At 42.7% G+C, this 12,544-nt stretch overlaps 1 protein-coding gene across 4 annotated transcripts in view; it reads right to left on the reverse strand.

Annotated features, from left to right (window-relative positions):
• celsr3 (cadherin EGF LAG seven-pass G-type receptor 3) overlaps positions 1-12,544 on the reverse strand; it is a 209,611-nt gene that overhangs the window by 14,246 nt on the left and 182,821 nt on the right. For 3 of the 4 annotated variants that reach the window (XM_033037098.1, XM_033037099.1, XM_033037097.1), the window contains 4 exons: positions 4,804-4,930; positions 2,986-3,105; positions 1,879-2,015; positions 1,080-1,198 (listed from right to left, as the gene is read on the reverse strand). In XM_033037098.1, the coding sequence (XP_032892989.1) occupies positions 1,080-1,198; positions 1,879-2,015; positions 2,986-3,105; positions 4,804-4,930 (503 nt within the window). Of the gene's footprint in view, positions 1-1,079; positions 1,199-1,878; positions 2,016-2,985; positions 3,106-4,803; positions 4,931-12,544 lie in introns of those variants that run through there. The other variant, XR_004414675.1, reaches the window with a different exon arrangement.

The raw sequence follows: 12,544 nt of genomic DNA on the forward strand, positions 1-12,544 counted from the left end.
GTAATCTTTGAGAAAATTACTTGATATTGAAATAATTTTGCTTAAGTCCTGCGTGCTAACATCAGCTTTAGCAAGGACAGATTTTTGTCAAGGACAGTCCTGTTCTTGAGAGCATGTTGGGGTGATGCTGATGCTACCATGAATGGTATTGCATGGCTATATTGCCATGCACATATTCCATCAGAATAAGTGAGTTAGGTATTCTGAAAAACGCAAAAATTATGGGATTTGTCAAAGGTCAGTGCCTATAAAGAAAAATCGAACGAAGCGCTGGCTGCATAAACTGTATGTAAATTCTTATCTTTGTTCATGATTTATGTGTAAAAATAGAATTAATCTGAGGAACGGGGGTGCCAGGTAGCGGGAGAGTGGGTGTAACAGCGAGAGAGAGGGGGCAGATGCCAGTGGGAGACAGGGGAGAGCGCCCACAAACACGCACCTCATCCGCAGCCCGGGTCGAGCCTGTGTCCCTGGCCGCTGGACCACAACCGCCCCCACCCCCCCCCCCCCGGCCAGCGAGGGGGGGGGGGGAGGCGCCAGCTCCAGCCCGGCCCCGCTCCTATTCCCAAGGAACCCATTCCTTTTCTCCGTCAATGCTGCTCGTCCAGTCGAGTCGCCACAGCACCACGCGCGCGCACCCCACCCAGCGGCCGGCTAACTTCCCCGGCGCCCCGAGACCATGGACCCCGACCACGACCCCACTGAGCAGTACGAAGGATAAAGCACTCACTGAAACGAAGGTCTGATAACCAAAGATAACGCACAGCAGATCCACACCCTCCAATGTTTATCTGTAGTGACCTATAACCTGGGCATGCGCAGTTGGAATACTGAACTCGCTTATATGTCAGATAGAATCAATAGGGGGAGCTATACGTAACAAACAGTTTGTGATTAGTATGAGATTTTATTAATTTCAGGATATTTATGTGATCAATCATGGGCAAACAACCAAAACACAACTCTAAGGGAACACAACCAACATGGTTAGCTGATACATGAATGTTCAGTGTTGTGAAAGCATGAAACCTGCTGAAAATAAACTATGGGCAGAGAATATCTTTTGTAAACCATCTCACCTGCTGCTCCACTTGCATCTTGTGGCCGATGAAACATTGCGACGTCTATGTCAGTGGGCCCAGCATGACCCAACAAGGTTTGATCCAAGGCTGAGCCCTGTCGTGCGAGCAGGTTTTCTCTGAAGGAAGCAAATAAATAAATGGAGTGCCGAGAAAACAAGTAAAAAGTTGTTTTATTTTCCACAGCTGTGACATCAAAGCTCAGTCAGAATTTTGTCTTTAAACACAACTTGCGTATTGCTTTTGGAACTCAAGTGTAAATTCAGATCTAAAATGGGACGGTAAAAGTATTTTTTGGAAACTTTAGAAACCATACCTTACAGCTTAGGATGGACGATTTGCTCATTGACTGGAAAAAGGAATATAAATCATTCCCTTGTGCTAGAAGAGTGCAATGGTGAACAAAACATGGACACAAAGTGCTGGAGAAACCTAGCAGGTCAGGCAGCATCTTTGGAGAACTCTTTCTCCAGAGATGCTGCTTGACCCGGTGAGTTACTCCAGCATTTTGTGTCTTTCCTTGGGTAAACCCGGAGTTCCTTTTTAAAATATTGCAGGCTTAGCTACAATGTCAATCATGCCATAACAAATATTGAACAGCGACATCCTAATTTTCAATTTTATCAAATTGCTTTTGGTGGTAATTGAATCAAAGATCTCATGTTCAGATTCAGAAGAGCTCTATTTATTTTGTGCAAAACTTTGGGGAGTTTAGGTTGTTGCTAATAGCTGGTATAATTGATTCCTTTCCTGAAAGAGCCCTATTGCGATCTCATAAACTGAAGTCTTGCCAGTGTACCTGAGAAAGCCAGGCTGGCTGGAGTGAGTTGGTGCAGATCGGGCAGTGCTCACTGAAGATATCGTTGATGTTCCAAGTGTTATCCGATGCAGGCCGCTCTCCTCAAACAATGACGCGTTATTGTACGGGTGGGAACTCTAGGAGATAAAATAAATATTGTGCACACATTATGCCTGACGGCTGCAATTTGCTGAGTGTATCTCTATACTTAGAAAACTCTGATCTTGGATGTGTGTGTATTTGTGCGATGTTCATGTGCGTTTCACATCTCCTCGAAAACATGACGCGGAAACGGTGAAATGTTTACATATTCCGATAGAGATTTACGCCGTGATGTCAAAAATAGCCTTATCTGATTTCATGCATTATTTCTCGAGTTATTTATGAAAATGTTCAAAACTTTCAAATAACTTGGAAAATAAACGAGATGGTCTTACTGATGATGTCACAATGGCTCTGCTCCTCGCGGCCTGCTGTTTCTATGTTCCTATGCGCAGCGAGTTGAATGTAAGCTCTCCCCCCCCCCCCACCCCCCCCCCCCAGAAAGGACAGTGGCTTGAAGAAAAGAGCAGATGCCAGAACGCAGTCCAAGTGGGCTGGAACTGCAGCTTCCCCCAGGCTCTTCCCCCCTTCCCCCCCCCCGGGCCTCTCTTTTACCCCACCCCAAGGGCCCCTCAGCTTTCTCCCCCCTCTCTTCACCCCCTCTCCCCTCCTCTCCTCTCTCCCCCCCCATTTTCCCCCTCCCCGCCTGCCCGCTCTTTCCCCCGCCCCTCTCTCCCCCACTCTGCCCCCCCCATGCGTTGAGGGGACGGGATCCAATGGGTCCTCCTTAGCCTAGAAAACTAATAAAAGTTCACAGGGTAACTCAAATGTAATACCCAGTGGTCACCAGTCACACATTTCTAAAGTGGGTGATTCTGATCCTAAGATATCATTAAGGGACAAAATGGGGAATGGGACCTCAGACTCAAAAAAAAGTAAGCATGGTCAAGAAATAAATACCACAGTTCTGAGCTTCATCAACAACGAATGGGAACCAGTTTGGTGTCTTAATACTATTCGTATTCACTAGGGCAGCCCTATTATTAAAATCAGAAGGTTTTTTACCGAGAGTTGAGGTACTTGTGTTGTGTCATCAGCCTGGTTTTTCTTCCCGAGGCAAGCTGATTTCCAGGCTTCCTGAACTTCTTCATTTAAGATGCAAAACAATACCAGGATAGCCAGTCCCTGTAGAAGATTGAAATGCGGTCATGCTGTCAACTCAAAATTAATTCTGCCACTGGGTCAGTTATAAGAATCACTTACTGTTCTAACTTTACAATGAAATGCAAATTCCATCTCCATGCAAGAATGATGTGGTAATGAATGTGATGTGTATTTTGAGTGGACTGATTTTACAATAGATCACACATGTCACACCAACCCAGCGGTATGAACGTTGATCTCTCTAATTTTGAATGACTGCTGCATTCCCTCTTTCACACCTCCCCTCCTCTCACCCTAATCGTTCTACTAGTTCCACTGTCCGTATCCCTGTATCCCTCTCGTTATCACCTCTCCCCCAGCCAACAATGGGCCATTGTGGGTTCCACCCTTCCTTGGTCATCTGTTGCTGGCCCTGATTTGGTCTGGCATTTTCCTACCTCCAGTTCCCCCCACCCCCTTCAGTCTGCAGAAGGGTTCCGACCCGATACGTCACCTATGCTTTTTCTCCAGAGGTGCTGCCTGACCCGCTGAGTTACTTCAGCACTTAGTGTCTATCTTCCACACATATTGCATCTACTGAACCATAAATCTTTGCCCAGCTGCTGTTTATCCTGTAAAACCTTACAATGTAGACTTAAGGTTAGTACTTCTTCAGCTGAGGAATCTGACAAATAGTTCAAGCACCATACAAATTAATGCAACTGAAATTTTGATGACAATTTTTTTCTCCCACCCTCTCATAATTGAGGAGATATTGAACACAAGCAAATATTAATTTGCTGGGGAAATGAGTTTTACAATTGCCACAATGCTGATATTTTATCCGAGTGACCTATTCTATTCTAGTTATTTAATCTCATTCCCGAGCTGCCTTTGTGGGATTTAAATTTGTGTCTCTGGATCAATGGTTCAAACCACTGTCTGACAATCTTGTAATTTAAGTATTATATTATTGAACCCATTAGGCTTTACAAGCATGGAGGATATTCAGGACTGATTGAAAATATATTGTTACATAATCTGTATTGCGCATGTATGCATCGGACAAGTGACGATTCAAATTTTGCTTAACACAGATGCATATAAACACTGCAATTCGGCAACATAAGACATTGGAGCAGAATTAGGCTTTTCTGCTTTGCCATTTGATCATGGCTGATCTATTTTTCCCCTCTCAACCCCATTCTCCTGCCTTCTCCCCGTAACCTTTGACACCCATACTAATCAAGAACCCATCAACCTCCGCTTAAACAAACCCAATAACTTGGCCTCCAACAATTGTCCGTAATGGCTCCAATTACAGCCATCTGTGGCAATGAATTCTATGGATTGAGCACCCTCTGGCTAAAGAAATTCCTCATCTCCATTCAAAAGGTATGTTCTTTTATTTTGAGGCTGTGCCCTCTGGTCCTAGACTCTCCCACTACTGGAAACATCCTCTTTACATTCACTCGGTTTTGGCCTTTCATTGGTCGGGTAGGTCATACAAGACATGGTAACACTGAAATGGAACCATGTCAACTTCAAATATATAGGAGAAAAAGATAATTTCAATAAAACAATAAAAGATGAGTTATGCACAAGATGATCTTACACTGACTGCAAATGTCAAACAGTTTTCACAGTAATAATCACACGAGGAAAATAATGGGTTGAATTCCATCACTCAGACAGGTCACCTTAGAATATGTTGCCATGCAGATGATTAGTGGGAGTTACCTGAAAACAGCAGAGGACAGTGTAGAGGTAGTGAAAAGCAAGGATACTGTTGTTGACAGCCATCAGCCCAAAGAGCCATGTGGTGCTAACGATTAGCAGCAGAATGAAGGCGCTTCGCACTGTGGTACTGGAGAGATGGAGAGAAGCAGAGAATAACCTACACAACGAGACAGCAGGAGAACAGCAAAGCTGGTTGGAAGAAACAGCATACCTGCCAGTGCTGGAAACAAAAATGTGCAAGGGCGGGGGAAGGGGGGTGCTGGGAGAAGAGGACAGATTTGTGTGAAGGCAAAGCTCAGTTTAGGCATCAGGACAAATATAATGTTATTGGTTAGATATAATTGTATGAAGAACTGTTAATAAGAGTATTGTTAATCAGTTTATGAAAAGCTCCAATTATTATTAACAGAAACATTGTATATTAAGAAAGTAGCAGAGTAGATGTTTATGGCCATGAATTTACATTGATATAGCTCAGAGCCTGCCTGACACTCAAAACCGACTCTTAGCACATTCTTGTTAGCTGTTCCAGTTGGTGGAAGAGATAATTATCACTGCACCTTTACCACAAGGGTACACTCTAGCATGGAGATATCATCTGAATCATGCCTCCTGATAGGGTGGTGGTGATCACAGATGCAGGTCATTACCGAGGGCAAATTGATTCATCCTCCTGGAAAGTGCAAGGGCTACACGGGGGCAAGAAAAAAGAGGAAAAAGACAGAGTTACCCATTGGGTGGGGAAAAAAAGTGGAAAATGAAGGACCCAGGGTTTAGCAGCATCTACTCACAGAGGACCGGTAAGATCGCCGTTTTTGTAGGGCCCAGGTTTAATCCCGGTGTCCCAGTTCCTCACGCGTCTCCTGGCAGCCCTAAGCATGTAAACAAATGTAAGGTCTGGACTATATAAAACTACGCCCAGTCTACCAGGGGATTTTGCCGGGTAAAAACACTGCACACTGCTTAAGATAAATTAAACTTTGCAGGTTACAAAAACGAACTGTTACATAACTAAAGTAGAATGTGTTCTGGAAAATTTTGCTCAGTTGAAGAAAATTAAATAGTGGCAAAAGCAAAACTATTTTGAAACAAAGTGTTTTAATTTGGAAACCCTGATGCAAAATTCAGTCTTAACATGTAGTTATACAATGCTTGTTCCATTTAACACTCCCAATTCCTTTGCCTCACTGTAATTGCATATATATATCTCCGTTGTAATAATTTACCACAGATATCAGAGAAGTGCTAGCTTGCATTTCTTTTAACTTTTATCTTTATGCTTTGTCTTCCAGGCCACAAGGACAGACATTGATTGGTTGGCAAAATATCAAAGCAAGAGTCTGGTAGTTTATTAAGAATTGCTTAAGATAAAGAAATAAACGGGTCATGGTGAAAGGAGTAGTTATTCTTAAAATGTAAATCAGTTCTTCATTTTATCTGAATAGCCACAAATGTCAAAGGCTCCAGAGACTTTGCTGTGAATTACATTACATTACTGAATTTGCTTCACTGGATGTTGCAACAGGTAAGAGAAAGGATTGCTGTAGGAACAAACATGGTGTGAACAACGTATTCAAGAAGGAACTGCAGATGCTGGAAAATCGAAGGTGCACAAAAAAGCTGGAGAAAGCGGGTGCAGCAGCATCTATGGAGCGAAGGAAATAGGCAACGTTTCGGGCCGAAACCCTTCTTCAGGCTGATAGGGGGTGGCGGGGAGAAGGAAGGAAAAAGGAGGAGGTGGAGCCCGAGGGCTGGGGGATGGGAGGAGACAGCCCGAGGGCTAAGGAAGGGGAGGAGACAGCAAGGGCCAGACTGATAGGGGGTGGCGGGGAGAAGGAAGGAAAATGGAGGAGGAGGAGCCCGAGGGCTGGGGGATGGGAGGAGACAGCCCGAGAGCAGACTGATAGGGGGTGGCGGTGGCTCAGCACATCAACTACCCCTCCCACTCCGAATCCGACCTCTCTGTCCTGGGTCTCCTCCATGGCCAGAGCGAGCAACACCGGAAATTGGAGGAACAGCACCTTATATTCCACTTGGGGAGTCTGCAGCCTGCGGGCTTGAACATTGAATTCTCCCAATTTTGTTAGCCCTTGCTGTCTCCTCCCCTTCCTTAGCCCTCGGGCTGTCTCCTCCCATCCCCCAGCCCTCGGGCTCCTCCTCCTCCTTTTTCCTTCCTTCTCCCCGCCACCCCCTATCAGTCTGCAGAAGGGTTTCGGCCCGAAACGTTGCCTATTTCCTTCGCTCCATAGATGCTGCTGCACCCGCTGAGTTTCTCCAGCTTTTTTGTGTACCTATGGTGTGAACAACCACTGTTACAAATATAAATGTTTAAAAATGCCTGAACTATGATAGGATATAATCTTTCCAAGTTAGTGACTGTGGTTTTCGTTGTTTTGCTTACATCTCTTTCCTCCCTCTTAATGTTGGTGGCGTAAGAGCACTGCTAATGTATTGTCATTCCGCTGACTGGTTAGCTTGCAACAAAAGCTTTTCACTGTACCTTGGTACACGTGACAATAAACTGAAAACAGAACTGATAAAGGGATAAAACTGGCGAATTGCATCCACCACAGCATCAAGAAAGTCAAGAGTTAAGAGTGTTTTATTCTCATATGTACCAAATAGAATAATGAAATTCTTACTTGCACAACAGATCTCACTACAACAGGTAACATTAAACTGGGATTGAATTACATTAAGAAAAAACATATTTCCTGATACAACCACGAAGTAACCATTCACTAGTAAGCCAATCCTTCAAATAAAAATGAGTTATGAGTGAAAATACGCTTAAAGTACTTGCAAATATTAGTAATCTGCAAGGAAAAGGCAATTCAGGCTGAAGACCTCAAAATTATATTACCATATAAAAGCTCATGCGTATGTGGTGCTTTATTAGAAAATTATTTTTAGTTTAGAAATAGAGCATGAAAACAGGCCTTTCAGCTTACCGAGTCCGTGCCGACCAGCCACCCGTACACTAGCACTATCCTCCACACTAGGGACAATTTACAATCTTTATCGAAGCCCTACAAACCTGTACGTATTTGGAGTATGGGAGGAAAACCCATACTGTCACGGGAAGAATGTAAAACTCCATACAGACAGCACCTGTAGTCAGTTTCAGTTCAGTTTAGTTTATTGTCATGTGTACCGAGGTACAGTGAAAAGCTTTTTGTTGCATGCTAACCAGTCAGCAGAAAGACAATACATGATTACAATCAATCCATTGACAGTGTATAGATACATGATAAGGGAATAATGTTTAATGCAAGGTAAAGCCAGCAAAGTCCGAAGGACTACTCTCTGTTGAGGTAGGATGATTCAGTTGCCTGATAAAAGCTGGGAAGAAACTGTCCCTGAAGCTGGTGGTGTGCATTTTCACACTATACATTTTGCCTGATCGGAAAGGGGAGAAGAGAGAGTGGCCAGGGTACAACTCGTCCTTGATTATGCTGCTGGCCTTGCCGAGGCAGCGTGAGGTATAAATGGAATCCATAGAAGAGAGGTTGGTTTGTATGATGGCCTGCGCTGCGTCCACAATTCTTGCGGTCTTGGATGGTGCTATTCATAAACCATGCTGTGATGCATCCTGATAAAATGCTTTCTATGGTGCATCTGTAGAAGTTGGTGAGAGTTGTAGGGGACATGCTGAACTTCCTAAGCCTTCGCAGGAGGCAAAGGCGTTGGTGTGCCTTCTTGGTCGTTGCTTCAATGTGGGTGGTCCAGAAGAAGTTGTTGGTGACATTGACTCAGAGGAATTTGAAGTTTTTGACCATCTCTACTTCGGCACCATCAATGCAAACTGGGGTATGTGTACCGCTTCGCTTCCTGAAGTCGATCACTATCTCCTTTATCTTGCTGATGTTGAGAGAAACGTTGTCTCGACACAAGGACCCGAGGTTCTCAATCTCCTTCCTGTACTCTGTCTCATCATTATTTAATATCTGGCCTACAATGGTGGTGTTGTCGGCGAATTTGAAATTGAATTGGATTTGTGCATGGCCGCGCAGTCGTGGGTGTACAAGGTGTAAAGAAGGGGGCTGAGAACGCATCCTTGCAGAGCACCAGTGTTGAGGATTATTGTGGAGGATGATTTGTCCTCTATCCTCCCTGATTGGGGTCAGGAAGCCGAGGATCCAGTTGCAGAGATGAGTGCTGACCCCAAGTCCTGCGAGCTTGGTGATAAGCTTGGATGGAATAATGGTATTAAAGGCAGAGCTGTAGTCTATGAATAAGAGTCTGTCGTAGGTGTCTCTCTTCTCCGGGTGTTCTGGGGATCGTCAGGATCGAACCCGGGTCTCTGGCACAGTAAGGCAGCAACTCTACCGCTGCGACATCGCGCCATCTACTATTTTAGCTGAAAAACTCTCTTCTATGCCACAGTTTATTTAAATCAAATTGTGTTGAAATGATTTGCTCTGGGTATGAAAATAAAGACATACCGATAATTCAAGATGCTGTTGAGAATTTAGCATTTTCTGCTCAGACAGTGCTGTCTTGTTACAGCCAGGTGGAGCTATTGTACTAATGTTATTCCTAAGGACACAAGCGACTACAAATGCTGGAATCTTGAACAAAAAACAAATTGCTGGAGGAACTCAACAAGTCCGGTAGCATCTGTGGAGCGAAATGGACAGACGACGTTTCGGGTCAGGGCCATTCTTCAAGACTGAAGAAGTGGGCAGATAGGTGGTAAAAAAAGATGAGGGGAAGGGGAAGGGCAAGAGATAGGTGGATTCACACAAGGAGGGGTGAGTGTATCAAATGCAATAGAGAAGTATGAAGGAGTTGCATGTAAACCTCAGTTTCACTTGGAAGGATGGCGTAGGTCCCTGAATGGAGATGAAAAAATGGAGGTCTCCTGTACACTCCACACCCCTCTCCCCCCCCTCTCCTTCTGATCTACCAAAGCTCTCTCTTGCACACCTTTCTTTCCCCTCTTCCACCACCTCCTTCTGTTCATAACTCAACCTTGCCTCCTCCAAGCCCCTATTCACTCCCCACTTCATTTTCTGTCTACCCACCGTCCCTCCCTCTGGTTCTACATTTCTCTCTTTGCCGTTCTTTCCTATCATCTGCAGGCCTTTGTTTTCTACATTATCGCCTCCAGATTTTGTGAACATCCCCACCCTTTTCTCCTCTATCTGACATACCTGGATCTACCTATCACTTGCCAGCTCCTGCCCCACATGTATGTTTACCATCAGCACGTACATCAGTTAAATTACTGAAAACAACAAATATTCATTTAGCTACTAATAAGATAATTTGGTTAAAAAGTAGCCATGTAAACAAAGGTTCAAACAGAACAAATTAAATAAATACAAGGGTGAATATTGATTTAGAGTTGTTTTTAAAATTGCCAGTTTATACAACTGTTCCAGAGAACAATTAAACTAGGAGACAATTTTGTATTGAATAGTGTAAAAATATATTGAGATTCATGCTCATGATCCCTGGAAAATTAATAGGTCAAAAGCAATATGGTAGTTACAAGATGGACAGAAACTCTCAAAGTTGGAAGCTGTGGATCTCACTGAAGCTTCAAGCCGGCTTTCAATCTCTCGGGCACTTGATTTGGGCAAGTTTCATCAGTTGTACATGTAACATTGCAACAGCCAAATAAGTATAAATTAAAGCATAGAGGCACCTTTCTGACCCACACCCTCAGTCTCTCCAAATGGCAGTGTGGACAAAGCCAGGAATTGTTCTTCACAAATTTGAGATAAAATTTGAAATAAAATTAAATATCTATATTGAGTATTACTGAGGCTTTCTCGAATCCCTAGTTCATTCATCTGCACCATGCTATCATGGTCACAATAAATGGTAAATTATAAAATGAACAAGGGAAATTTAAAAAAGGAAAAGAGGCTTGGTTTAAAAATAGCAAACACCGAACTGTACAAACTCTATGCAAGAAATAATCAAATCAGTACAGTTCAAGCGATTGTAAATGGATGAAGACAACTGAGCAACTGTACAAGAGTATTCATTAAAAACATACGAGTGAATAACTCTTGTATTTTTTCATTATACAGCTCAATGACAATGATAACTTATTTTTCTACAAAAAGCAGTGCTATTGATTACTCATGGATTTGAAATACTATTCTGCATTCTGCACGCTCCTAACGAAATAATTACTTTGCAGCTGAAAAATGCTGCCAATTTTAAAGTCAGACAGGCCTAAGTTATGTTCCCTGGGAAATGATCACTCAATGTTCTTTTGTTTCCTGATTATCTTATAAATGTATTCTTACAACCCCATTGAGCTGCTTTAGAGATCTGTAAACTTTATTTGAATCATGTCAAATAGGATTTTTTTTAATGAAAAATATACATGCATCAATGATGGAGAGGGTTTGTGGCAGGAGCTGATGATGGAAATGCACATTATGATTCATGAGGAAACGGATCTTTTGCTGCTCCTGTGTGCTTACTGCAGGGCTTTGCACAAAGCAGAGGATCAGGCAATCTCCCAATCTTCTTTGTTGTGCCCATTGGAAATATTTTATCTGCACTTTCTCTGCAACTATAACACAATATTCTGCAATCTTGTCTCCTTTATTTTGTACTCTTTTGTACATCTGTTGTACTCATGTATGGTATGATTTGCCTGGATAGCATGCAAAAATAAATATTTTCTCTTTGTCTCAGAACACATGACAATAATAAACCAATACCAGTATCAGAACCATGCTGGCTATGCGAGTTACCAAATGCTCTGTCTTTTGATGATTATGCCAAGGCGACCATAAAGATTAGAATCTGAAGGAGTTGTTGATAGATGCTGCTTTGATGGCCGAGTAGGAAGAAAAATCATTATAGCAAATCCTCTACCTATGATTAGAACTGCAGATTTAGAACCAGGTTATACTTGTAAGCTGCTCCCATACATTTGCTTGTTTATTAATTAATTTTTCACACAAAGGGTGGTGGGTGTATGGAACAAGGTGCCAGAGGATGTAGTTGAGTTTGGGACTGTCCCAACATTTAAGAAACAGTTAGACAGGTACATGGATAGTATAAGTTTGGAGGGATATGGACCAAATTCAGGCAGGTGGGACTAGTGTATCTGGGACATGTTGGCCGGTGTGGGCAGGTTGGGCCGAAAGGCCTGTTTCCACACTGTATCACTCTATGACTATGATTGATTAAAAGATACAGCATGGAAACAGACCCTTCGGCCCACTGAGTCCCCGGCGACCATTGATCATCCATTCATACTAGTTCTAGGTTATCCCACTTTTGCATCCATTTCCGAACACATATCACACATTCCTGGCAAAATCATATGAATGAATTTCCTTTATAAAGTGTTTTATCTCATCTGTTAAGACATCAGACTAGTTACAAGTTTAGATATGAACAGCTCGTGTCATCAACTCTCCCTATACAACTTTACTGGTTTCGTTCCATTTTATCAACGTTATTATTTTCATTGTTCTTCTAAAATGTCTTCTATTGATCATTTACATATCTCTACAAGCAGTAAGCCAAATCATATAATTTTGTTTCACAAGACAGCAAAAAGCAGAAAATCTTCAACAATGGTGTAATTTTGTGCTGGAAGGCAAGTCACCAATAAAATATGTTAATTCTAAAGACTTTCTTCAGATTTAACACTCACATTTATAAATGGGCAGGATTGAAGAACTTAACAATTACAGTATTTCAGTGTATAACATAATACCAAATAAATGTCAATATCTGTAGTAAATTTAAAAACAAGTAA

This window comes from Amblyraja radiata, chromosome 18 (assembly GCF_010909765.2).
Source record: "Amblyraja radiata isolate CabotCenter1 chromosome 18, sAmbRad1.1.pri, whole genome shotgun sequence".
In the NCBI taxonomy this organism is placed as follows: Eukaryota; Metazoa; Chordata; class Chondrichthyes; order Rajiformes; family Rajidae; genus Amblyraja; species Amblyraja radiata.